Genomic DNA, 24,226 nt, shown 5'->3' with positions numbered 1-24,226 from the left:
GTTAAAGATACCAGAACCTTATACTAATGACATGTGCTTTAGAGTAATAAACATCCTCTGCTGTGAGGGAAAAAAATATATTGTGGTGTGGCGTTTTAATGAAAGCTGTTAATCATTCATTGTTATTTTCACATTTTAATATGTTCACAGAGTTTCTTCATTGACTTTTGTTTTTATTCTACTTCCCTCCAGCCCTCCATCACCAAATTTTACAAGCACTGGTACGCTACCCAAGAGGCTCAACTGTTTCCTGTTTTAAAAATCAGATCTAATCATTTCATTTGGAGAGAAACAGCCTCTTGTGTGCTGTAGACTGTGAATGTATTATCCTACAATATTATGTTTACAATAACTTTGGATCCCATATGGCCTGATAAAATAGTAAATTAAATGTATCAAAATATATCAGAATTTCTACATAATCCATCTGGGTTCCCTTCATATTCTAACAGAGAATGCAAACGTGTTTCATGCTAAAAGTCACATGGCTGACATTAATAATGCACACATTCATGTACAGTAATTGTTTCATTTCATGGTTTTACTAATATTGACATGAATGAGTGATTTCAAAAGATATTAATGTACATATTTCTCTCCTCTGACCATGCTGGTCCATCTGTTTCTCTTTTTGTTCCCTTTAATCCACTGATGTTTTATTGCTGTGCTATCTACCATGGCTACTATGTACAGTATGAGCATTTCTTTCATGGAAACACACACATTTCACCCTGAGACAGAAACCAAACGTAATCCTATGATTAATTTCCATTCAAATAACACAAATCCAAGAGAGTCTTATTAATGATCGCAGTGAATGTAGCCCACAGATTTCTTCATCCATTTATCAGTGTGAGGATGAGTGTGTGTGTGTGTTTCTTTTTACATGCATGCATACGTTACGCCCATAGAGTGGTTGCCTTGGCAACGGTAAACTACAGCGCTGCTAATCAGCTGTTCGGGCTCTAACCGTCTACATTCTATTAACCGTTAGAAACAAACTGAAAATAAACGTTAATAACCGTTAGAAGAAAATTAATAAAACAAAGAAATATAAACTATAAAACACTCTAACATTAAATCTTATAAATACATATATATCAGTGGAGTCAAGCAAACGTTACATCTGACTCCCTTTGACGTTTTGACAGGTGTAATTTGATGATAACCATCATCGTAAACGGCAAGCTAGCGCCAACTCGTCCCAGTTTAGGACACCAAGCTAGCGCAAAGACCGCTGACAAACTACAAACTACACGCTACAATATATAACAGTACATTGAATAGAAAAACTGATAAAACATATAAATGTTTACATGACATTTACACACCTGAAAGAACAGATGGAAAAAAGAGTGTGAGTCTGCTGATCCTCCGTGGCTTTACTGAATATACGTTAACTGCCAACTGAAGAATGCAGCGCAGGCTCACAGCTTATAAACCCCCAGCTGATCTCCTGCCTTTTACACTCCAAATAGAAATATATGAAATTGAATGGAGGGTCTGTTAACGTGTAAAATAGCAAGTTCAACATACCTAGGATATCTTTTAGTTATCTGGCTTCACTGAACCTAACATTGTCCATCCAGATAAATAGAAATATATGACATTGAATGGAGGGTCTGTTAACATGTAAAATAAAGTGCAAACATATAAAAAAAAATAACACAAGTAAGTTGGCAATTGCATGTTAATATCCTATGTGCCACACATATGTCAATAGAAGTCTTAGACTCAATTATTCCACTAAGGAGACAGTGCATAGTAGCGTCTCTCTCTCACACACAAACCTGAATACACTCACCCATAACAGGAAATGGTTTACTGACTGCTGTGTGTGACTGACATGCTGAGTGCAGACTGCAGCATAGTGTCCTGCTCTCCTTATTCTTCTACAGAAGGACGACACACTTAATGAGTTGTCCTAACACACACAGAGGTGCACATTCACACTCACACACTTATACTTCCGTACTTGTGAGGACTCGCAGTAACCTGAAACATTCCCTATAGCTTCTTATCTTAACCTTGTCCCAACTCATTGCCTACCCCAGACCCTTAACCTGACCCTTACCCAATTCTAACCTTCACACTAAACCAGATCTTAAAGAGACCCTTTAAGAAGGGAAGGGCAGACAAAATATCCTCACTTTCCAAAAATGTCTTTATTTTCAAGCTCTAAAGCTCAACTGGGTCTTTTAGGGGACACTGAATGTGCTGCAGCTGCTTGTTTTGTTTTTTTTGGGTCATGAATGTGATACAGACGATGTTTGTGCTGCAAGAAATCTGACGTCAAAGTGAATCCAATACAAGATGTTTTACTAATAACATTTTAATCCAATCTTTTAAACAGTCTGACCTCATCTGATCAAAACAACATGTCAATAAAGTTTCTATAAATATATAAATAATCTATAAATACACTGAATCCTACTTGCTGTAGCTGTGCTGATCTAGATGTTAGCCTGACCTCTGACCTCTCTGGGTTGCAGCGAGTGAGAAGACATTCCCTCCAATAAACTAACACTCAAACTATCAAAAACACAAACTATATCACTATAGTTTGAATTAATAAGGAAACAAGACTGTTTCTCCAACCAAATAAGCTTCATGAGGTCACATTATTGATAAAGATAAATCACATATTATTAAACTCAATTATCATTTACATTTTCACAGGAAAAATACATGAATGAATACATTATAATATAAAATAACAAACTAGAAAAGGTGTAACTTTCTGTGAGAAATGTGAGTGTGCTTGCTTTAGCTGACAGATGGTGTTTCAGTACATTACCAAGAGCCCCAAACTCTTCCAGTGAACCAGCTTCAATAGTCAGGACAGCGCCTCGGTAAAGGGTGACGGCAGGAGCATTTTTAATCAGCCAGCGGGAAAGTTAATCACTGAGCTAATTGAGCTGGGGATCTTTTTATTGTAACACAACAGACCATTGACCCACATCGCCGCCCTGGTGATCACACGCTTTCCTGTGGAGAAGTCAAATTAGCCGTATACCTGTGCGAGGGAGCGACATCATACAGAAAAAAGAAAGATACTTTGATATTTCAATTACTAAAAACAGCTAAATTGAATAGATGCTGCACATTTCATAAAGATGCTGCACATTCTTACATTTGAATGAAGTTTGAAGGTAAAAGCACGTGAGACTAGTTAGAGAGAGTCTGATTTGATAAAAATAATACAGAACAACCCCATAGAAAACCCTGTAGAATAACACACACACACACAGAAAGAACTGCTTTGTGTTTCAAGAGTTAATACTCTGTACTGTACTATAGTGAATTAACAGAACAACTAAAAACATGCAGCTCGTTAACCTTCATCATTTAAAAAGCTCTGATTTGCACTTTTTCTTTTTCACATTCTATCTTTTATCTCCTCGCACAAACACACAAATACACACTTTTTGAATCTCTGGCCTGTGACACACACACACGTAACATCAATATTTCTGTCAACTTGGTTAGAGTGAATCAAAACTGCAGTTCATATAATAGGAACATAGACATCCCTCTTCATCATTTCTTGAATTCAGGGTGAATTGACACAGAACCAACAAGAATATGACAAACTGGCCCTTTTCAAATAACACACAAAATCCTACAAAATATTATTATACTGTATGTATCCTTAACGCTAACTTAACACATATCTCACCAGAGAAGGAGAATGAACTATTCTGACCTTGAGGGTGGTGTTTCAGCTTTTTAAAGTCTCTGTTTAGGTTGATAGTATGAATTTTCTTTCCATCTGTTCTAACAGTAAGATGGTCCAGTTGCCAGCAAACTTCCTGCAATCTGTAGACAGGAATGTACAGATCCCAATATTGGTAGTATGTAGATTTGATTAGATTGATTTAATCCAGGAGTTATTAATGGACTATAAAAACATTACAATGAAAATCCCACTTCTGTGTGTGATTGTACCTGTTGGTCTTGGAGGGGTTGTACTCGTAAGATCCGCCAACGGCTTTCTGCATTCTCTCTGAATCAATCCGCCAAAGTTTTAGGGAGTGGTCCATCACACATGACATCATTTATTCACCCAAGAGATCAAAATCCTGCAGTTGGATGAAAAAAAACAACAACAACACATCTTAAACGCCATCTAGTTTTTCTGTGTTCGTGGATTATTCTTCAGATGGCAGCTGTGATTAGATGTTACTCACAGCACTCAGGACTTCATCTCGATGACCTTCAACGCCTCCAAATATCTCCACTAATGTGTCTGTCTGTTTGTTCATAGACGAAGGGCCTGATCTGAGGAAACAGTCGCACAATATCACTGCCAGATAGTTTACACATTTCTGTATTTATGTGATCAATGAAGCTTATGAGACACCAGAGATACAGAGTCAAATGGACTGTTTGTTCATCAGCACAGTTTTACTGAAAACTGAACAAAAACTGGAGAGATATTTATTTTCCTCTTTACAGCTTAATTAATTGATCACTTGCAGCTGTTGGTGGTGACAGTGAGGCAGCAGCAGCACAGCTGAAGTTTCACCTCCTTCCAGCTTCCCAAATGCGTAAAGCTGCTTTTCCTCCATCACATATAATTTTACTCTGACCTCTAGAAACTTGTAACAGCATTTTTCATTAGTTTTAACTGATTGAAAAACCAAATAATCCAGAGGACTCAGTAAAATCTGAACACACAGACATATTACACACATTTTTAGATTCAGCGTGACTTACACTCCCCGACGATATCATCATATGTGATGTGCATCGCGAATAAATGTCCATAAATCTGCTTAGAAATTTAAAAAAAAGTCGCTCCCCATAAATTTTCTTCAGTATCAAGTAATCCAGTGATGTCTGTAGATTCATGGCTACAATGCAAACTGATAATAAAAAGGAAATGATAATAACTAAATCGGGATACTTTTAATGGCGCCATTTTGTCAACATGTAAACAAATATAGGCTAAAAAAAAACGGGGCTCAAGTTGTAGCTCACAGCTAACTCGCTGAATCCATGGCAACGCTTTACTTCCTGTTTATATCCCCCTAAAGCATTATGGGAAATGTTGTTCCAAAGCTGAGAGCATGATTATCCTTCAAATCAGTGATGTGTAAGTCTGTCTGTTGTGAATTAGAGCTATTGGCTGGTGTTTGGTACCGATTGGTATCTCTCAGAATAACTTGACAGCAAAGAGCAGCCAATAGCAGATAAACTGTTCAGTAGTAGCCTGCTTTCACCAGCAGATGGCAGCGTTATTCTATTGCTGTGATTGACTGACCTGCTGCATGTAAACTCCTTCTGCTTCCTTGTGTACATGTAGTCAGAGATGTACCTGCACAGGTGACTCAACAGTCAACAAGTCTCAACAGTATGCCTGTATGAAGACTCTGTACATATGAAATGAATGTGGTGGACAATAAATCTAATGTGTTTATTTTGTACGATAAAGAATGAATTCTTCAATAACTAACAGTCACCAATGTTAAATCTTTGCTTTAAAAATCAAATAGCACTGAACTGTAGGAAGTAACGATGGGAATATGTTTTAATGCTGTTAAAAGATGCTGAAAATGAAAATAAAAACTGTCTTTACATTATGAAGGTGCCTTTTCAATGACACTGTGTACAGCTGAAGAAAGACTGAACTAAAAGTGTGTACTAGAGAGTCATTTCTGTGGTGCGTTCACGTGCTAGTGTGATAAAATGGACATTAGGGCGTTCAAGATTGCATCTTTTCAGAACAGTCAAAAGTTAAAGTTACCTTTAACTACCTTTAGAGTTTAAAAGTTAAAAAGGAAAATACAAATTTGGTCGCTTCATCAAATAAAAAGGCTGCTGTTCCTCAGCCGAGTGTCAAAACTCAGAAGACACAAGTTACTACAACACCTGAAAGCACCACAGAAAAAAACATCAGCTATCACAGAGCAGTCTTGTAAGTTTTATATTATCAGCACTACTACTACTAAATGTTTTGCATTTTTACACAAAAAAACCTGAAACAACTTATGCAATGATGAAACAATGATGCTGGTTGAAACACTGACAGTCGATATGAACAGGAACATGTTCAGGGGCTGTAATCTCTTCTGCAACAATACAAGATGAAAAACTCAAAGACAGCAGACTCATTAATGCACTTACTGTAATAATGCAAATTTTTACACCAAGAGCTGAGATTGAACAAGCTGTGGAGAGAAAGTTTAGTCCTGGGTGCATCCAGCAGCTGGTGGACATTCAAAACACCTGAATAGTCAAAAGAAATACACTGAAAATCCAGAATTGGAGAACAAATAAGCTTTATTTACCACCAGCAGGCCTGAATTATATCAGTCTTTATATCTGACAATTTGGAAACAGGTGAGACAGGCTGTGGATGTCAGGAGGTGTATGTTAATAACAGCAATAATACAATCGATTACACAATTCATCAAAAAAAACAACAAAGATGTAGTGAAACTTTTGCACTAATATGAATGACACTTGACTTCACCTGCAGGCTGATTGCTACATTATTTGCTGAAAGATATAAAGAAATATGCACTGACTCAGTATCATGTCTTTCTTACACGGGAATAACATCAACATAAAATAGACACGGCAGTCTACAACACTACAAGGCCTATTCAAATATAAAAAAGACACAGCGGTTTGTCTAATCAAACACAAAGCAGACAGTCTACAACACCACAGGCAGTGACACAGACAGGTGCCGAGATGCAGAAAACATGGAGTCAAACAACACATTAATCTCACATTATGACTGATTTCTTCATAACCAACATTTAAGTTAAGAAAGAGACTAATTATGGATGTTTGTATCTTTGTTGAGTCCTGAAAAGGTGAAAACATTCAGTATTTCCCAAGAAAAGAGCAGCGCAATTAGAGAAAAATCTGAATAAATGAACAGAAATTGCTCGTTTTTGTATGATACTTTTTATCATCTTGTGACCTCAAACATTTATCAAGGTTAACTAAATTAAGTGTAAAACTAAGCACTAATAATAGCAGTAGTGTGGTCAGAGGACAAGTCAGACAGGTCATTATAAAGAAATAAGGTATACCAGAGGATAACATGTCATTTTATCAAAAGAGTGTTTCATAGTGGTGTAATACAACAAACCACATTACATTCAATTAGAAAACTCTAAGATGGCATTTAGACAGCATATTTATGTTCTCATCAAAAAGAAACAATGCACATATCATACTGTAGATACATGACTCACACATATTTCTTTATGAGTTTTTGTTCATGTCATAAAGTATCACTGCATGTATCAAATACACGACTTACTCACTCTTGTTTTCTGCAGGAATGAATTCTCACAAGCAACAAGCAGCTTCTGCACAGGCTCATTCTCAAACCACACAGTCAACAGGTGACTGAACCACTTAGAAATGCAAAACTGGGGAAATCCACCTTATTCAAAGCCTCGGCGGGCTTGTCAGTCCCAGTACAAGATCCAGTTCATTATATAACATCCATAAGTTATGGAAGTGACATGTTTCACTCACCAAGTGTTGTCCCTGCTCAGCCTGCTGTAGTTTAGTGTAAATTAGTCCATTTGTGTCTTCCACCATCCTCCATAGAACAAAATAATCCCAACAGGTTAACCAACTTTGTACATATCACGGTCCCTTTTTAAAACTTCATCCTCCTCTCCTTCACGGTGCCACTTTGTCTTTGTCGATGTTTATGTCCCGCTCAACACACAGCAAAGTGAGGTTGGATAGTCTGGCCGTTAGCCGCTGTCAGGCTAGTAGTGCTAGCAATAACGTTAGCTTGATGATCCGCTTTTCTTACTCTCTCGCTCTTTGCGTTTTAATGCAGCCAATTTGTACTTTACCTCCTACCTAGATTAAAAAAACACACACACATCACCTTGATCGTTAACTTGACAGTGTGCGACAACATGACGCATTCACGGACACACAGGCTGCTGGCTTTTAAAACTCCCGGCAGCCAAATAGAGTGGCAGGGGCCCGATTAAGGGGGTACTAAGGGGGTGGAATCAAGGACAATACAAACATACAAGACGAGAACCTCTTGGCAGTGGTGGGGGCTCGTCTCTCATCTGCAGAAGACACGACGTGGTCTGAGTCTGACTTTTTATTATTTGCCACTATCAACACACAAAAAGTTAGCAGTTGACAGCTAGCTAGTTGTTATATCCAAAGATGATATTTCCTCTTCTGTTCTTGCTGATTAATACTGTTACCTCTTCTTTAAAGTCCTTTCTGAAGATTATTTGAAGGTTATTTTGCAAAATGTTCCACTTTTTAGGTCCAAGTTTGAGATGTATTCAGGAGCTCATTTTGGTGCAGCTACTCTCTCTCATACAACTTTTTTTTTCAGATGTCAGATGTCTATGAGTTGTTAACAGCTCCACCAAATAGTGATTTTTCCCTCTAAACTTCTCACATGGTTTCATTTCAATAAATGTTCAAATGATCCAATATTTCACCAAAAATCAAAGATTAGAGAAAAACTCCAAAAACTGAAAACAGATTTGTGTATCAGAACTTTGTTTTTTCTTCTTTCCTCTCCCATTAATCATCTCACGACCCCTCAGATCTATCTGGTGACCCTTTGGAGGGGCCCGACCCCTAGGTTGGGAACCACTGGACTAAACTAGCTAACTGTATACAGGGTTCAATATTAATGTTTTTTTTATTATTATAGTTAATTTTATTTGCTCTTATACAAATTGTTTTATTTATTAGCGGTTATCAAATAACAACAAAGCCTAAAGTTAATTGTCATGTTTAATCTTTATTTATTAAATGAAACAGAACAAACACACAGAGTCTCATAGATGTGAAGCAACAAACATTCTTGCATATCAGAAATGTTATGACTCATCTCCTATATTTCACTGAACACTAATTTCTTTTGATCAGCCCAGTTTCTTTCATATAATGAAATAGACTCACTAACCTGATGGCCAATACATTTTTAGACTCATTTCTTCCACTTCAAGCTTCCTGATTTCCCTCTTTAATGTTTCTCGTTCTCAAGAGTATTTATGACAGTGAAAAATTACATGCTGCACTGATTCCTCTATTTGACAGATCTCACATAATCCTGAGGGATGTTTGTTTCACACATCACACTACTAGCCTACTCAATATCATATATTGATATATAATACACGTCGATATTCTCTGATATGTACAATCCTGTAAATTAACGGTTATAGTGTCAAGTGATTCTGCAATAATCTGCAGTGTCACTCTGGTTTCGACAGATACAGATGGTCACATGTCTGACAGTAAAGAGACATTTAAAACTTATATACATTTAAAACATATATGCAACTTATATACAAAGGCAGGAAAGTCTTACTAAACAAGCCTCTGCTGGAGATGATCCACATGGACCAAAATCCAGACTGAGACTCAGGTCCAGGAGGAGGGTGGAGGAGGTGGTTGAGTGGAGGAGTCTGGGTGTGTCTGCAGAGACTGTGTAGAAGGACAGAGCAGCAGCAGAGCAGTCCAGATACACTGATGATACTCTGTCAGATCCAGAGGAACACACAGGGATGATGGTGGACTTTGTGTGTGACAGTGGAGCTGTTCTCAGATCAGTTCAGACTGCAGCACTGAGACTCATCTCCACTTCTTCTGATTCCTCTGTCAGTCACTGCTGGATGAAGCTCTCCTCTCCACTCTACCTCCCAGTAACATGGCCCAGTCAGAGTCTCTCTACACACAAGCTGCTGCTGCTGCTGCTTCAACCTCTCTGGATCATCAGGATACAGCTGATCCTCTCTCAACACGAACTCCTGGATGTTCACTCACTCTGACAGGGATCATCACTCAAAGTAGCTGATGAAAGAAGAAGAAACAACAGAGGTCATAAATCAGTGTTTAGTGAGACTCACTTCATCAGCTGTCAGTCAGTGATGCAGCACATCCAGTATAAAGACCAGCAGGGACTTCAGTGCTGTTCAGACCAGAAGTGGAGCAGCTGTGCAGCGTAGCCTGCTTCCTCTCAGCTCTCATGTTAACGTGTTGGAGTGAACACACTGAGCTCCGATCTCACACACCTGCAGAGACTTTTGGCATCAAGTCTGTTTACTCTGCAGATTTCACTGAAGTACACAGAGGAAATAAAGTGCAGAGAGTCATGAACACATCATTACTGCACAAACACTTTAGTGACACATTTACTGTTGTTACATGTGACCTGCTGTTAAAGTGAAAGCAAGAGTCTCTGTGTGTTGATCAACATCTTATCTGCTTTTGAAACATCATTTGACAAATAAAAATGGAGGCTGTCATTGAAAATATTTGGAGAAAACAAAATAAGTGATGGACAGATATAAAGATGTGATTCCTGGACTTCAGCAGAGGTTCTGGTCTGTATAAAGACCACATGGTTACTAAACGTAATGATGGTTCTGTGAAATCAGAGCCAGTGATTTGCAGGCTTCAGTCAGACTGATCTTAGAGCTCTGACAAAGATGAACTGATCAATTCTTTAGTGTTGAAATGAGAGAACAAACACTTTCAGATCAGATTTGATGGTACGACAGTTGGATGAATGAGGACCACTGTCTCTATACATCTTGTAAGGCTGTCAGCTGTAATCCAGCTTTATTTCCTTGCAGACATGAACAACAACAACAACAGTCGTCTTCACATCGACTCAAACACGTGATTACAACAAGCTTCTGGCTGATCTGATCGGCTGACTGTTCTCTCTCTCTCTGTCGTTGTGTCCGATCCTGAAGCCTGTCATCGTTCTCCTCTCACAGCTTCACTGAGGAAAGCAGCCACTGAGAAGGTTGGAGGTTCACCAGGAAATACTGGATCTTTGCTTTGATACTAACTGTGTTTAATACAAAACTGCTGAAACCAGCACGGACTGACTCCAACTCTCTACTGACCTCAGAGTCTTCAGTCTACAGTCTGGACTCTCCTTAAGATCAGACAGCAGCTTCTTGTCTGAAGAACTCAAGGAGTTTCCTCTCAGATCCAGCTCTCTCAGATGGGGGGGGTTGGACTTAAGAGCTGAGACCAGAGAAGCACAGCTGATCTCTGACAACCTGCAGTCCCACAATCTGAATAAAGAAGAAATCATGTAGCGTTAGAAGCAGATTATTGTGTTTGAAATCATTCAATGTTTCATAATCTGTTCAGAGCTGAAGAAGGTTTAGAATGAACAAGTTTAGAAAATGGAAACTCCAAACACCTGAACCCAACAGGATGCAGGTTAAAAACTGTCAAATACAAACAGTGAAAAAGAGCTTCATTAATATTAATGACAACATGCTGCTACTTCAATAAACACACAGTGACTTAACAGTGAATTAGCCAGTGCAGCTTTTTCATCTTATATTAAATATGAAGAACAAAAAGATGCTCAGTGTGGATCAGTATAAAGTCTATGTGGTCACAGATGTTTTAATATTATCAAAACTGATTTAAAACAAAGATCTGAATGTTTGAAAGTTTGTATCCACTCTGCTGAGGAAACTCATGGACTTCAAGTGGGACTTCATTTAGGATGGTGAGATTACTCAATCCCATTACTCGCTTCTATTTATCAAAACACCAGCTGGTCTCATTCGTCTAATTCTTTCTCCCTCTCAATCTCACACACACAACACACACACAACACACAACACACAACACACACACACACACACACACACACACACACACACACACACACACAGTCAGAGGGCTACCAAGGCTAGACTGGGAGAACTGGTGTCTTTGACTGGGCCATAAGTCATTAACTAACTCACTCCCCTGCCATCGCCCAATACTTGGACTTCTGCACTTAACCGTGTTCCTTGTTAGAGCCTGACATACAGTTCATATTTGGACATGATGTAACATGTCTGCTGCTGTTCATTATATTTTCATTTATATTTCAACTGTTTTTGACAGACAGCATTATATTGACAAAACATCTTTTATTTATGTAATGTTCATCTTTTTATTTGTACCACTGATATGCCTTAAGGCTGGACAATATCTCCAGTATATTCAGATGTTACATGATATAGAGCCAGATATTATCTGAGAGTTTGCTTGTAATTCTGTGATGTAGCTCAGTTGTCTGTAACTGTTGCTGCTCCACAAAGCAAGGTTAGTAAGTTTACCACATGACTTTAAAAATGGTAAAACTGCTGAAATTTGGTTTGTTATCATGAACTTGAATTGTGAATCATAATTGAATCATATCCAAATAGCTCATTCAAATGTTGCTTTACAGATTCAAAACACTATCATGATGATGTCATCTTTTCACACTTATCTGCCTAACTTTCTAATCCTGCTTTGTGGAACAGTCCTCTGGTTAAAAGCTGCTTAACAGCAAATGATGCAGTTTTATTCAACTGAACTCTTCTGTTCTGGTCACCTGCTTTGGTTTTCTAAACACTGTTTCATATTTTGAAATATATTGTTAGTCAAAAAGGTGATACTGTATAGTTGATCATGTCAATATTTCTGAGCCTAAGTGCCTTGTACTACTATTTCCATCAAAAAGCCAAAGACAGTTTGAGAGAGAACGCTCTGTTTCAGCTTTTTGTTTAACATGCAATTGTTCTGCATGTGAACTTTCCAACTTTATATTCAAATAAAAAGTCAAGTGCAATAAGAAGCTGTGTTTTTTTCTCTTACATTGTAATTACATGATTGAAATATCAGTGATTTAGCTCTGTTCTTCATTCCTAAAGAACATTTTGTTCTGGTTTGCATTATGTGCTTGTAGCCAGCTTTGGACACAGATTTTATGAAGAATGACAACCAGGTCTATTAAAACCTTTTTCTTAACAAAAGTGTCTTTAATTGTATGTATTGTGACTATTCCTATGTGTTTAACCTGCTAAGTCAGTATTCATTCAGGTTAAAAAAAGGTTTATTAAAATGTTTGTAAAAAAAAAAACTAACTAAATAGTTCAATCAAACAAATCTGTCAACTGTAAGATACTGTAAAAGAAAAAAAACAGTTCTATTAATAAAGCCATGAAAAACCAGATCATACTGTATTTTTCATTAACAGCACGAAACCGTAAACTTTAGTAACAGTAAAAAAATGTTAATTTTACAGTAACTTAATGGCAACCCTGCTGCCAGTTGTTGAATGTTTTTACAGGAAGTTTTAACAGTGTGTGTCTAGAGGTGTGTGTGTTTCTACTGTAGCAGCCTGGTGTCATCAGGAGATTTAATGAAGGTAAACACAGTGAACGGTGGTGCGTAACGGCACTGCGCTCTGGCGCAGCACTTCTCAGAGGCTGCAGATTTATCAACATATCAGTCCTGCTGACTTCAGATGCTGCAGGGATTTAATCAAGTGAAGGAGAAGCTTTTCATACAGTATAAACAGCTGTGGACAACAGATACTGTAACAATCACCCACATTCATTTATACATCACTGCACACTGATTTACTGACTTTCCTGCTTTAACCACATTAAACCTTATTTTCTGTGCACATGTTGGTTGGAGAGTGTTTAATAGAAATAAATCATTTATATTTGAAGCATTAATCTCTTGTTGCAGCACGTCTGCATCCAGTAGACTATTTAGTATGAAACACAGGCGCCTGATACTGTATCAGTAGCCTATGTGATGCTCACAAAAACAAAGGGATTTTATGAGGATGACGTATGACTGCAGCGTTCTACTATAGTCATACGTCATTGTTCAGTTTTAACAACAGCTGACATTTTTGATCTTTGAGCACAAAATTAAGTTATTTGTCCACAAATATTTGGTGAACATTGTGGCTAATCAACATGGTCAGAAAATGACTCAGAAAAATATGAAATGTCTCAAAAATGCCAAAATACACTGGAGGGAGGCTTTAAATAGTATTTAAATGTTTGAAAACAACATTTGAATGTGTAAATCTGAAGGAGATTTTACCTGATAAAAATCATCTTTATGTCTGCAGTTTAGTGTCACCACAACTTTCACATCATATTAATCTCAGCACAGAAGTAAGAAATGGTGTCTGACCTCAGAGTCTCCAGTCTACAGTGTGGACTCTCCAGAAAATCAAATGGCAGCTTTGTTCCTGATCTGTTCAGACTCTCGTTGTCACTCAGATCCAGCTCTCTCAGGTGGGAGGGGTTGGACTTCAGAGCTGAGAGCAGAGAAGCACAGCTGATCTCTGACAAACTGCACCACCTCAATCTGAATAAAGAAGAAATCATGTAGCGTTAGAAGCAGATTACATGGGTGCAAGAGCTCCGTCTACATACGGACTTCCATCAAAAGTGAATTATTTGTTCCATCGTAGTCTGTTTATTTTTACCACTAACACAAAAAATTTATACGTCTGTTTTCTCCAAAATAATCAAAGGTATGGCAGTTTTATTTAATGTGCACTTATTTCTCTGTAGGGATGGGTACCGAAACCCGGTATTAAACGAGCCCCGAGGATAAATTATTAAAGACTGTAGTATTGATAAACTCCGATGTTACCGGTTCTTTTATCAGCACTTTTTAATGTTTTGGTGTAATTTATTCTCAAACTGCAGCCTCTCCTCCACACACACACACACACACACACACAAAAACACACACAGACACACACACAAAAAGAACACACACACACAAACACACAGACAGACACACACACACACACACACACACACATACACACACACACAAAAACACACACAGACACACACACAAAAAGAACACACACACACAAACACACAGACAGACACAAACACACAGACACACACACACAAACACACACACACACACTCTCACACACACACACAAACACACACACACAAACAAACACAAACACACACACAAACACACACTCTCACACACACACACACACACACACACACACACACAGACACGCAAACACAAACACACACACAAACAAACACACAGACACACACAAACACACACTCTCTCTCTCTCTCTCACACACACACACACATAAACACAGACACACACAAACACACACACTCTCTCTCTCTCACACACACACAAAGGCACACACAAACACACTCTCTCTCTCTCTCTCACACACACACACACACACAAACACACTCACACACACAAACACAGACACACACAAACACACACTCTCTCACACACAAACAGACACACACACACACACACACAAACACTGAGACACACACACACAAAAACACACACACACAGCAAAGTCAGGGAACAGCAGATCACATGTGAAGTGAAGATTACTCGAGTTGACCACAACTACGCTCGTTACTTCTTAAGTGCAATAACACCTTAGCGAGTAAAAAGCCAATACTCTATCAATACACCTGATCAACAAGCATAAACATGTAGAAAAGTAATATTTTCAACTGCTCTGTCCGCAGTCTCTCATCCACCGCTGCTGTTTTACACAACCACAGCGCGCTAGCTCGGCTAATAGCTAATTGTTAGCAACAAGCTAAAACTAAAGCTGTCTGTATGTAGTCTAACTGTTTCGCTTAGTTTGCCACCAATCTTCAAATTTGGCTCATTCTTGTAAACTCAGCTGCTGGCTGAGACAAAGCAGCCTCTCCTCTCTACCAGCGGTACCTGCAGCAGTCAATCACATCAGCAGCAGAGGGAGGAGGAGGAGGACAGGAGGAAGGACTGATACTGACTGATGTCTGTCTTCTTCTTTCTTTCTAAACTTCACTCAGTATTTTCATGTCAGGAATATTATTTATTTTATTGACATGTTACATTTGTTTTCAGAGATATAATTGAGTTTATAAAGTGATTTTGCTGTTGTAAACATGACTGTAGCAGCTGGGCGGCTGTGGCTCAGGAGGTAGGGTCAGGAGCGCGTCGTCCACTAATCGGAAGATTGGCGGTTCGATTCCCGGCTCCTCCAGTCCGCATGTCGATGTGTCCTTGGGCAAGATACTTAAACCCAAATTGCTCCTGATGGCTGTGCCATCAATGTATGAATGATGAGATTTCCTGTGATGGGCAGGTTGGGACCTCGCATGGTAGCCCCTGTACACATTCAGCGTATGAATGTGTGTAAATGGGTGAATGTGATTCGTGGTGTAAAAGCGCTTTGAGTGGTCGGAAGGCTAGAAAGGCGCTATACAAGTACAGTCCATTTACCATTTACTGTTGCTGCTCTAGAAACAATGTTTTGTTATATTTATAATAAAAAATAAATTCTAATCTTGTTCTGAATTTATTTTTTAAAAAAGAATAAATTCAGAACAGAATTTACGGCTCAACTTTAAGGCTTGTCCGATTTCTTTATACGACAAATGGAAAAGAAATTTACTTGTCCCACCACACAAGTTAAAAGTCACAAAAAAAATCCTCACAATGTTTCATCTGCTCTGCACCTCTACTGTGCGCACTGAAAAAGAGGGATGATGCATCACAGACAGACAAAATCTGTGACGAGATATCAAGAGGCAGATATTCACATTTTATTACATAATGAAAAGGTCCAAACCTTCAGATGCACAAGAAAGAAAACGGAGAAAAGAGGAGGAGGAAAAGAAAGTCCAATATAGAGGTATGTCGTCTAATGTTAACATAGCTAGCTAAGTAGCAATAAAGCTAATGCTAGATAATGATGCTACGATAGCTGCTGGACTCACATATCGTTACAGATTGAAGGATATGAGACTGAATGACAAGCCAGTAGCGAGCTATCTGGATAACTGCTCCTTCCTACAACGTAAGGCTTTGTGCTGAAATTTCACTGACCAATATCAGTTATAATGGCTAACGCTATATCCATAAAAACATAGATTTCTGCACTGGGTTGCACCAACTATGTGTAAGCTGGCATGAGCCACTTGGCATCGTAGCACATTGTAGTAAACTGGAGCAATAGTGAAATATCATATCAATAAATTAGGTCTCTACTGGATTACTGTGTTGCTAAATGGCAGCAATTACAGTTATGTTGTAACTTATCTCCGTGGTGAAAGCTTTTATTTTAGTGATGCATAAATCACAACTTAGTGATAATAATTTACGTTATAACTAAGTTTGAACTGACACACAGCTGGTGCAACAGGCTGCAGCAGTTGTTTGTCTACTCTGCAGCTACATGTTTTTGCTTGTAACAGGCTGATATCTACTCTATAACTGTCCAGATGCACTCAGGAAATATCTGCAGAAGCCTCCAGCTGCTGGAGAAGTTACATCTGATCTCCCATCTACACCACTCTCTGAAGCAGGTCAGTTCAGCCACTTATTTGTGGTCTCTGTGTAACTGATAATACACTGCCATGTTGTCTTTATTATTATTATTATTATTAATATATTTATTATTAGTAGTATTATTGCTATTTGAATGTCACAGTTACACCTTGTTAATTTCAAGTCAAATATCAATCTTTTATTAAATGGTTTTTTACATACTTGTGTTATCATGGTATCACTAGTAATAAAATATATTGAATCATAAATATAATTTCTATATTATAAAGGGAACATAGCTAACTTAAATACTAATCAATATTAGACTGCAACCATCTATATTTATTCAAGTTGTCTACAGGACACATTAAAGCTAGAATAACTTATTCCATCTAAAATAATTTAAACTAGGATTCTTGACCTTTTTTCACTCATGTAATTGAACAGTTCTGGTCAACTGTTATCTATAATTTATGCTTCAGATGTGTTTATTGTCTGATGTGTTGTCATTTATGAATCATTGTGTGTCCTTACTAAAGGATTCATAACTATATTTACATGTATGTTTAGATTTAACTGCAGGTGAAGCAACAACAGACACAACAGACACTTCTACTACTCTACAGCCTGCAGACACCATCAACTGGAACAGATCCTGAAGTATGTGAGTCCATCAAGGCAGCAGCTATAGATCCTGCTGACTGGCAGCCCTGTCTGATATGGTGAGGACAGAGATAGTCAGCAGAGGCCATATCAGCTAAAATAAGACTGTACATTTACAAAATGAGAGGATGGGAGAAGTTCCCATCACCACCACTTCTACAGAAAATAAGCGAATGGAGAGAAAATCAAGAGAAGTTGGTTGGGTATACTCCAAGAAAAAATTTTTAAAAAGTCTTTACTGCTTCTGCTGCAACCTGTTCTCACAAAAAAACTACAAACTAATCAGTAATTGATTTAATGACTGGAAAAATTGCAGTGAAATACTCAAAACCCACGAGAACAGTCCAGGGATCTCATTTGTTGAGTAAGCAGGAACGGACCTGAAAGAGGCGTACGCCACTTCCCAAGCAAAAGTTGTGATCTATGAAAACAAACTTGATGGGACAATGTGCGCACCTGCACCTAAACTCTTACCCATGCGTAGGAACATTTTAGAGACAGGGGAAATCGACGACGCAGAATTGAAGTGAATTGAAGGCAGATTGTATAATAATCCTCTCACACATTTCATTTGACTTAATATCAAACATCAATTATAGATTTTTAATATTTGGTTATACTGTGCATATATCACCAAGTATGAGTTCCCATGTAGTTTATATGTGTAAAATGGCTACAGTAAACACGGCTGTATTGTCAAGCACAGAGACACTGGAGACACAGCGGTGGCTGCCACACACACTCTGCCTTCTCCAGTCACCTCACCGGCTCATCTTCACCACCTGTGCTCACTGTGTCAATTAGAGAAATACCTGTATGCTGGATTTTGGAGTAAATATAAACTAATATAGTGTTTATTGTATTTTACATATTGAGTGAGTGGTGTAAAAACTACTTATACTGGTTAACTGGGAGCTGGCCCACTGCAGGGTGTGTTAAACATTTAACCAGAGATGTCTGACTTAACAATCCACAGGAATGTTTATTGAGGTTGTATATGGTTGTTTTGGGTTACACACATAATTTCAATACGTGTGAAAACGGGGAAATAAAAGGTTAAATGTCTGTTCATGCCTGTTGCGGTCCTTCCTCTGCTGCTGCTGAGCACAAGTGACAAGTGAGGCTCTGATACACTGACTCTCAACACTGATTGGCCAGGCGTCTAAAGACAGAGAGAGTGATTGGTGCGGCGAAAGAAACACATGTACATGAATATTCATGAAGGCTTTTGCATCCACCATTTATGGTTGAATGTGGGCGTGTAGAGGGCGGGATATGACGCTGATCCATGAGCGCACATTTCCAGGTGGACTGTGATTTATAAAGAGAAATATACGTGTATTCGTGTGTACGCATGGTTTTATAAATCTGATTATTTTTCGGTGCACGCCATTTTCGGCTTTTGTGCGCACGTACAATTTTAGTGTGGATCCTACACACTGTTTTATAAATGAAACCCCAGAACATTGTGGGCACATGACATCATGGAAGGAGTCATCTATCCAGTGTAATCTATCAATAACCAAGTGCCAGCGTCTTGGATGTTAGTAATAGGTAAAGGTAGTTAATAATAGTAATATTTAACAATTGATTCATTCTTTGAAACGTGATTTGTTTGTTTGAAAAGTAATTGTAATTTCTAAAAATCTATATTTTCATCTTGAAACCATTGTGGTGTCTGATGTTTGTTGTCCATATTTTTACTGTAGAATGAGCGGGTGTGTCATGGACTCATGGTTTGGGCTCTTTGTGTTTTTTCTTCTTTTGGTTTTCTGTGTTACACTTGTGTTGTCCAGTCTTTTTGCTCATTCATGTTATTTGAGTTGTATCTTTGAAAGACTGTATTAGATTATTGGTTAGCTTGTAGTGCTGTGTACCTAGGTTGATTTATTCAGAGACAGTTTGATTTATGCTGGCTTGTTATTGAGTGCTGTTGTGTTTTCTGGGTTTTACTTTGCTCTGTGTTTCTCTTGTGTTCCTTCACTCCTCCTGTTTTCATGTGCTCCTCCTCTCACCTGCCCTGCAGTAGCCTCGTGGGTCCTGCCCTGCTCCTAGTGTCTTCCCCAGCCTATCAGCTCCCAGCCTGCCCTTGTATTGTGCCACCTGTTCCTTGTTGTCTGATTACTTCAGTTTGTATTGAAGTTCAGTTTCCTGCTCAGTCGATTTTTTTTTTGTATCTTGTTCTACTCAGCTCATCCTGCTTTTGTTTTTTCCTGCCAGTCGTTGAAATAAAGACGCTTTTCTTCAGCCCTGCTTTCTGGTCTCTGCATTTGGGTCCACCTGCTCCTCAATGTATGACAGGGTGGTGATGAGGCAGTACTGGTGGGGTAATGTGGTTGGGGGGGGCACCAAATCCTGATCTCTCCTAGGGCACCAACATGTCTAGAGCCGGCCCTGCTGTCAGATTTATTAAAGGAAAGCTTTTACATTTTCAGAGTGAGTGAAGAAATCAGGAGAGAGGAGACACAAGTGAGGAAGAATTGCAGGATGTAACTTAATGGTGTTGAAAGAAAAACATGGAGAAAGTAAAGAAGTGATTGAAAAGGAAGAAGGTGCAACTGATTCAAGATTTAAAGAAACAGTTGAAGGAGTAAAGAGAAACACACAGAGGCAGCCCAGGCGTCAGGTGATGGAGAGACATGAACACATTCAAAGCAGGAGGCAGAAAAAACTGTTAAGGTCTGACTTCTACCTGTATCTAGATGAATTACTGTTCTGTAAATATGTTTAAAGGCACAATCTGTTATCCAAACTAAAGGACATCCTAACAAACAAAAGTCAAAGCACAAGATTCAAACCTGCTATAAAAGGACTTACAGATGTTTTAACACAGGTACTAACACTACACAACAACTCTGTTAACATGATGTTTTCTTCAGCTGTTAGAAGGTCGTTGACCTCAGTAACTGTTGTAAACACAGCACTAAAACTGACACTTTCAGTTATTAGGAAACAAAATGCTGATTCATCTGATTCATTTATAAGTCAAACTGTTGTCTTGATTTGGCTTTAAGTTGAAACAAATTCATTCCCCATCAGTCACTTTTGTTATGTTGTTATATTACAAACATTGATCTATATTAAGGACCATATAGAGGCTGAGAATCCAGATTTGTTTTTCAGATAGAGACTGATTGGTCCATCTATCATCCATAAGGCCTACGTTTATTTATGTGTTGTAAATAAATACTTTTAATATTTAAAACTTAGGTTAATAAATATTGATAATATTTGTTAAATATTTATTTACCTATTTTTTGTGCACTTGTTTCATTTCAGCTCAGTGTAGAGAAATACAGCGATACAGACAACCGCCTTACTGCGTATCTATGACGACACTGTCGACACCGCGTATCCGTATCTGTGACACGCCTGCTCCGTAACATAACTAGTAGTTTCAGGGGGCCTACCACCCCCCCTGAAAACAATCCTAGTAGAAACACTGTCAATCATTATTATTAAACGTCAGAAGGATGATCAATAATTAATCTATAGAGCTCATATTGAAACAGACTTTACAAAGTGCTTCACAATTCAGGATCAAATGAAAAGATCATTAACAGGGAAGTAATGGCTTGAATAAAATTCATAAATTGAATCATTTATATGTTAACACTGTTTGGATGCTTTCAACTGTTTGTTGGTCTGATTTCTACGTTCACAAACAAAATGAAAAAGTTAATTATTGTCATTTTTACTCTGACAAGTGACTTTTGTGGATGTGTGACAGTTAAAAAAGACACTTTAATAATTCTTATTTCTAATTTGTGTTTGTGAATTTTATCTCAATGAGGAATTTTTATTCATGAATGTTTCCTGTGGAAATGACCTTGCTGCACATCGTCCCTTCTGTCCCTCACAGAGCTGTTTTGCATTGCTGAGGGTAAGTTGTGTGGAAAAATGCTGCTGCGCTATTTTATTGTTTTCTATGGAAATTGAACCGTTTATGTTGTAACATTTAATGCATATTGTTTACTGTTAATACTCTTACTTTAACTAGCTGTTTCATGTTGTTTTGACTGTTAATATGAGTTTTGTAGATGCTTTTGTTTAACTTTCTTGGTGCCATTTGTATTACGGCAGGCTGCCCTGCGTCATGTAGTCAACGTAGCGCTGCAGAGATTTTAGCATCTATTTCCTGGTGTAAATTCTGTTATTTTGCATGTTTAGGAGCAGATGTGCAGGAGACACCAGAAGGTGATTCATATGTGTTACATTGTCTTCTGCAGGAGCAAAAAGAGGCTGGAAACCAATCCTTTGAGTCGTCTCGTTACATGTCCTCACCACATCTGTCACACATGGACAAGTGAAAGATAAATTTACTTGTCTGAAGGACAAGTGCCTCAAAAAGTTAATGTGGAGCCCTGCATGCGCACCTGTCACCTGCTGTTTTGGTTCATGTATGCGCAGCAGTGCAACGTGTAAAAGGGCTGAGTGAATATAGATCAACTGGTGTGGTGATTAATAATTACTCTCTCAGCCAGTCACATCACTGGTCTCATAGCTGTGAAACACTTGTGCCAATCACAGTTAAACGTGATAACGACAGCTCAACAAACGGAAAGCTTTTCTTCAGGAAATGTCTGGATGGTTCAGAGCGTCACGACATGAACACACATCACCACAAATCTGCAGCCAAAGACAGATGGAGCAGTTTTTTCATCAGTTAATATAATAACAATAGAAATTTTTAAAAAAATGTAAAAAAGTATTTGGTGAAGCTGTTTACTGACGAACTAATGCTATTTCAGCAATAATTACAGCCTAATGTATCTCACCTTGTACACGGTGACATAGTTTAGTAATTAATGTTACACAACAGCGTTTGCATCGTAATGTGTCTCAAGGATAAAACATGAGACGCTACTTTGGCTAAAAAAAAAAATTGAAAAAGAGGCTGATGAGCCCCGCTAACCCGACGTCTCCTTCATAAAAAAGCAGAATATCGAGTTATAACCGACCAGTCTGATGTGTGTAGAGGTGTGTGTGTTTCTACTGTAGCAGCCTGGTGTCATCAGGAGATTTAATGAAGGTAAACACAGTGAACGGTGGTGCGTAACGGCACTGCGCTCTGGCGCAGCACTTCTCAGAGGCTGCAGATTTATCAACATATCAGTCCTGCTGACTTCAGATGCTGCAGGGATTTAATCAAGTGAAGGAGAAGCTTTTCATACAGTATAAACAGCTGTGGACAACAGATACTGTAACAATCACCCACATTCATTTATACATCACTGCACACTGATTTACTGACTTTCCTGCTTTAACCACATTAAACCTTATTTTCTGAGCACATGTTGGTTGGAGAGTGTTTAACTGAAATAAATGATTTATATTTGAAGCATTAATCTGTTGTTGCAGCACGTCTGCATCCAGTAGACTATTTAGTATGAAACACAGGCGCCTGATACTGTATCAGTAGCCTATGTGACGCTCACAAAAACAAAGGGATTTTATGAGGATGACGAATGACTGCAGCGTTCTACTATAGTCATACGTCATTGTTCAGTTTTAACAACAGCTGACATTTTTGATCTTTGAGCACAAAATGAAGTTATTTGTCCACAAATATTTGGTGAACATTGTGGCTAATCAACATGGTCAGAAAATGACTCAGAAAAATATGAAATATCTCAAAAATGCCAAAATACACTGGAGGGAGGCTTTAAATACTATTTAAATGTTTGAAAACAACATTTGAATGTGTAAATCTGAAGGAGATTTTACCTGATAAAAATCATCCTTATGTCTGCAGTTTAGTGTCACCACAACTTTCACATCATATTAATCTCAGCACAGAAGTAAGAAATGGTGTCTGACCTCAGAGTCTCCAGTCTACAGTCTGGACTCTCCAGAAAATCAAACTGCAGATTCTTTTCTGAACCGTCCCGACTCTCGTTGTCAGTCAGATCCAGCTCTCTCAGGTGGGAGGGGTTGGACTTCAGAGCTGAGAGCAGAGAAGCACAGCTGATCTCTGACAAACTGCAGCTCTTCAATCTGAATAAAGAAGAAATCATGTAGCGTTAGAAGCAGATTACATGGGTGCAAGAGCTCCGTCTACAGACGGATTTCCATCAAAAGTGAATTATTTGTTCCATCATAGTCTGTTTATTTTTACCACTAACACAAAAAAGATTTTACTCTGCCACCACATTTCTGCTTTTTTCACTTTGTAAACGATTAAACGGCGAGGGAAAGAGACACTCGTTGTTCCAGACATCAACGCTTGTTCCAGCTTCCTGCGGTTGTTTATGCATCGATTTATACGTCTGTTTCCTTCAAAATAATCAAAGGTATGGCAGTTTTATTTAATGTGCACTTATTTCTCTGTAGGGATGGGTACCGAAACCCGGTATTAAACGAGCCCCGAGGATAAATGATTAAAGACTGTAGTATTGATAAGCTCCGATGTTACCGGTTCTTTTATCAGCACTTTTTAATGTTTTGGTGT

The 24,226-nt window shown here is 38.4% G+C and overlaps 1 protein-coding gene and 2 long non-coding RNA genes across 6 annotated transcripts in view; 1 reads left to right on the top strand and 2 right to left on the bottom strand.

Moving 5' to 3' along the window:
- Positions 1 to 2,913: 2,913 nt before the first annotated feature.
- On the bottom strand, positions 2,914 to 5,141 carry LOC122976728. 3 transcript variants are annotated; one of them, XR_006401026.1, is made up of 5 exons: positions 4,720 to 5,141; positions 4,191 to 4,281; positions 3,949 to 4,082; positions 3,707 to 3,819; positions 2,914 to 3,016 (listed from the first exon to the last, which is right to left on the bottom strand). It is a non-coding gene; the product is annotated as an uncharacterized LOC122976728 (long non-coding RNA). The 3 variants fall into 3 exon arrangements; XR_006401024.1 differs by lacking the exon at positions 4,720 to 5,141 and having other exon boundaries at positions 4,191 to 4,637; XR_006401025.1 differs by lacking the exon at positions 4,720 to 5,141 and having other exon boundaries at positions 2,914 to 2,988; positions 4,191 to 4,635.
- A 3,600-nt stretch (positions 5,142 to 8,741) lies between these two features.
- The window catches only part of LOC122976220 (NACHT, LRR and PYD domains-containing protein 12-like), a 105,747-nt gene continuing 90,262 nt past the window's right edge, over positions 8,742 to 24,226 (bottom strand). For both annotated transcript variants that reach the window (XM_044344568.1, XM_044344569.1), the window contains 4 exons: positions 23,596 to 23,772; positions 13,969 to 14,145; positions 10,881 to 11,054; positions 8,742 to 9,816 (listed from right to left, as the gene is read on the bottom strand). In XM_044344568.1, coding sequence (XP_044200503.1) covers positions 9,804 to 9,816; positions 10,881 to 11,054; positions 13,969 to 14,145; positions 23,596 to 23,772 — 541 coding nt within the window. In that variant the 3' untranslated portion in view covers positions 8,742 to 9,803. The remainder of the gene's footprint in view (positions 9,817 to 10,880; positions 11,055 to 13,968; positions 14,146 to 23,595; positions 23,773 to 24,226) is intronic.
- On the top strand, positions 16,112 to 18,840 carry LOC122976223. The gene is made up of 2 exons (XR_006400867.1): positions 16,112 to 17,150; positions 17,683 to 18,840. It is a non-coding gene; the product is annotated as an uncharacterized LOC122976223 (long non-coding RNA).

The sequence above is a fragment of the Thunnus albacares genome, chromosome 24 (genome assembly GCF_914725855.1).
Source record: "Thunnus albacares chromosome 24, fThuAlb1.1, whole genome shotgun sequence".
NCBI lineage: Eukaryota > Metazoa > Chordata > Actinopteri > Scombriformes > Scombridae > Thunnus > Thunnus albacares.
This window is presented reverse-complemented; position numbering and strand designations above follow the sequence as displayed.